Source organism: Austrofundulus limnaeus, unplaced genomic scaffold, assembly GCF_001266775.1.
Source record: "Austrofundulus limnaeus strain Quisiro unplaced genomic scaffold, Austrofundulus_limnaeus-1.0 Scaffold30, whole genome shotgun sequence".
Lineage (NCBI taxonomy): Eukaryota > Metazoa > Chordata > Actinopteri > Cyprinodontiformes > Rivulidae > Austrofundulus > Austrofundulus limnaeus.
This window is the reverse complement of record NW_013952432.1, coordinates 1,728,739-1,730,525: the sequence shown is the minus strand read 5'-3', so window position 1 is coordinate 1,730,525 and position 1,787 is coordinate 1,728,739. Positions and strand designations below refer to the sequence as shown.

Below are 1,787 nucleotides of genomic sequence, written 5' to 3'. Positions count from 1 at the left end.
GATGCACCGGAAATGGAATCCATTGTCATCATTTGTTTATTTATTTAAATTTTTTTTAGCATCATCAGCTTGCTTTTAAAAAAGAAATGGTTGCCGCCGTTGACGCTACTCACATGTTGGTGTTGGCGGTGGATGTTAGCCAATCGGCTGCCAGTCCGACCATGTCTAATCCCGTGGAGAGCTGATTGAAGTACCTGGGGTGGGCTGGAGGGAGGGAGGGGAGGGATGGAGGAGCAGAAAAGGGAGGGGAAAATGTTTTATTTTAGGGCTCAGTTCAGGAAAACTCAACTAAATTTCTGCAGAAAGATAAAAAAAACCTGTCATTTTCGAAAGGCTTTAATTGCAGAGCAGACATAAGATGCAACAATGCTCAGCATCTTCCAACACTCTAAAAATGAAATGTTGGATTGACTTAACCATGTTATGAGACCTGGTTCCACGTAACTGAGTTGAGTAAATTCAAAGCAACATACTCRTGTTCTTTGTTTTAAAAACTGGTATACTGCTTTGAATTTACTCATCTCAGTTAAGTGGAACCAGGTCACATAACACGGTTAAGTAAATCCAACATTTCATTTTTTACAGTGAAGGCGGAAAACATTTGGTGGTGCAGTGGGTGGTGTTTGGGGATTTAAACACACCCAGAATTTGCACCATCTTGAATGTTTTTTTTTAAATTATTATTTTAAATGGAAAGGAAAGCTATATTTACTGAGGATCTGCTGCATCTAAAATGTGTTTTAAAGCTTTTATAAAATAAGAAATAAAATGTCAGGCTAGTTTTTATGTTTGATTCAAGAGCCTCTAAATTCTCTCCGATGCTCTTTTTTTTCTTTCTGTAATTTTCCTGCAACGTGTCACTCTGCAGAGAATAATGGACTTGGCCCATGARGGCTGATTATTAGCCTATTATGTGCCGCCTGCTGAAGCTGATTTACTGCACCGCTGCCTTTATCGGTCTGGTGGCCATGCAGGAGGAGGAGGACAGCTTGCGTTGTTGATGCTCTTTTATCATCATGTTTTATTATATCGGCGCARAATATGGGCCTTGTTTTATTCTCCTTTTAAGCTTTACTTTGTTTCAAAATAAAAATAAAATCAAATAAAATGAATCAAAACGTTAGTTATTTGTTGTACTTTTTTACGCATTAGATTTTCACCCATGCAGACAAGCGTACTATTATTTGTTGCATTTATTTTACGCARTCCGACATGCACCTACCAGTTTTGATGGCGTATTTGAGAGTGGCGCGGCAGCTGATCAAGACATCATCCAGGGTGGCCGGCTCGTCCTGCAGCTCCCAGTTGTTCATCTGCAGCAGCTCGTTGGGATAATGGAAATCAATGACTTTCGTTTCCCGGTCGAAGGACTCCACTATGTAGGCCAGCAAGATGTCCACCACCTCCTGCAGGAAGGTCATCGTTTTGGTGTCACCGTCCGAGGCAGGTAACAGGTCTGATGGCATTAAAAATGAGATCTTTAAAAGGATTTAGAGGAATGTTTAAATAGGTTGTTTTTGTTCAAACGTTGCGAGCCTCTCCTATTAATTCATAACATTTATATTTTTTATAGTTAAAAAAACAGCTGATTTATTTTATATTTGTAATTGATATTTTTAGCACGTTCCCAGAGGATCTTTGAAGGTCACCTCTAAGAAAAAAAAGGTGAAAAAAATGCGCAGCTCGAATTTTGATGCAAATAAACAGATATTATCTCTGTTTTTAATTTTTTTTATTTAAAAATAAACTAAATTATTTGTCATCTTAATGATCATTCAAGATAGTGG

The 1,787-nt window shown here is 38.1% G+C and overlaps 1 protein-coding gene across 1 annotated transcript in view; it reads right to left on the bottom strand.

The window, feature by feature from the left end:
- Positions 1–1,456, bottom strand: part of gad2 (glutamate decarboxylase 2) — a gene marked incomplete at its 5' end in the record, with an annotated part of 16,280 nt that extends 14,824 nt beyond the window's left edge. Inside the window, 2 exon segments of the mRNA XM_014005400.1 lie at positions 114–204; positions 1,223–1,456. Of these exon segments, the coding sequence (XP_013860854.1) occupies positions 114–204; positions 1,223–1,456 (325 nt within the window).
- Positions 1,457–1,787: the final 331 nt, after the last annotated feature.